The 1,705-nt window shown below is 47.7% G+C and overlaps 1 protein-coding gene across 1 annotated transcript in view; it reads right to left on the bottom strand.

Annotated features, from left to right (window-relative positions):
* Window positions 1-1,433: 1,433 nt before the first annotated feature.
* Window positions 1,434-1,705, bottom strand: part of wdr25 (WD repeat domain 25) — a gene marked incomplete at its 3' end in the record, with an annotated part of 24,154 nt that continues 23,882 nt past the window's right edge. The window contains exon 8 of the mRNA XM_080549761.1: window positions 1,434-1,655. Within this exon, the coding sequence (XP_080405887.1) occupies window positions 1,434-1,655 (222 nt within the window). The remainder of the gene's footprint in view (window positions 1,656-1,705) is intronic.

Raw genomic sequence — 1,705 nt, forward strand, 5'->3', positions numbered from 1 at the left:
TGAAAGGTTGGTCTTTAATGTGTTCCTCATTCTTCTGCATAGCTCGTTTGTGATTCCCTACCAGCTCAACTGCCATGGTGACTAGAATAACGTCCATATTAGCAGAAAGAACCAGCGCTCCCAGCGCCTACACAGCATAACACAGTTTAAACAGACATAAGACCTCATTAAAAATCACGGGGTAATTATGTATGTATGTTTAGAATAAAGCGCTTTCGCTCTTTCAACTTTCTCTGAATCTACTGTCTCCAGTAACCCCTCGGCTGAATGATTATTCAGATTTTCTTCACAAAGTCGGTCAGTGTCTGCGTAGGCCAGATAGAGCTTCCATACATGCCCCACCACTTTTGATAATAAACTCACAAAGGCGCATTCCATAGTTTACTCTTTGAAATGTTAATTGGGAAAGTTGTCTTTGATCCCCGGCCGCTGTTACGTGACCTGACTACCGTTCGCTCACCATACAGGATTAACAATAACGAGCGTCTCCAAGGCCTTTCACAGTTACATTGTTAAAAAAAAAACATTTCCATAAAAGCCTTTGTGTTTCTGAATATCGCCGCCATGCTTGGTATTGTAGGCGTACATTAAATTTGCAAAGAACACACAGCTTAAAAATGACTGTACTCTGGGTCATGTAAACAAAACATCACTTTATTTTTTTTACTTTGTTTGAGTAGGCTACAAAAACGCCATACAAACGCCATCCATCACATAGTTATCACGTGTACTCATTGTTGTCCACGCTGGATGGGCATGTGAACATCTACAAATGCAAATAAGCGTCTAGGGATTGAATCTCAAAGCAAAGTCAGGTAAAAAAGGACACAGTGAGTCTAAAACGTACAGTATGAGACGCTGCATATCCGTCTCATCGGTCACCAATGCAGAACTGCCAGCAGTTTGGTACAACAGCGTCTATTATAACATGAAGATTTATGACATGTGGGAGTGGAGAGCTTTTGGGAACAAGATTTCTAAATCGAGAATAGTCTCTGTAAATCCATCTTTCTTCTCTCTCCTTCTCTCAGTCCATCCCCTGTTCTCTCTCTCACTCAGGGGGAGGCTTGCGGAAGTAGAAATCGGAGGACGGGCGGGCTCATTGTAATGCATGGAACGGAATAAGGAATGGTATCACACACATGTTCCATTCCAGTGTGTTTGACACCATTCCTCATTCCAGTTCCGTGCATTGAATGAATGAATGAATGGACTTTATTGTCATTGCTACAGTACAGGTACCAAACAACGAGCCCGCCCGGTCCTCTGATTTCTACCTCCACCAGCCAGCCTCCCCTGCCCCTGGTCTCTCCCTCCACCAGCCAGCCTCCCCTGCCCCTGGTCTCTCCCTCTGTTCTCCAGCTCTCTCTGCCTCCACCAGCCAGCCTCCCCTGCCCCTGGTCTCTCCCTCTGTTCTCCAGCTCTCTCTGCCGTCACTGCCAGACCTTCACCTCGCCCCCCCAGTCGCAGGTGGCGGCCACGCCAGGCAAGAGGGGGTGCAGGGACACACACACACACGCCCCCTGGTGGGCCCTCAGGGTGTGCAGCGTCCGGGCGCTCTGGTAGTCGTAGAAGTGGACGGAGCCTGTGGAACTTCCTGTGGCCAGCAGGGTCCCGTCCTGAGAGAAGTCACACTGCACCGCGTAGCCCTCCACCTGCAGTACAGCAACAATAATGATGTGTAGTTATGTGTTTTTAGCATGTT

This window comes from Nansenia antarctica, assembly GCF_963989245.1.
Source record: "Nansenia antarctica genome assembly, chromosome: 1".
NCBI classification, from domain to species: Eukaryota; Metazoa; Chordata; class Actinopteri; order Argentiniformes; family Microstomatidae; genus Nansenia; species Nansenia antarctica.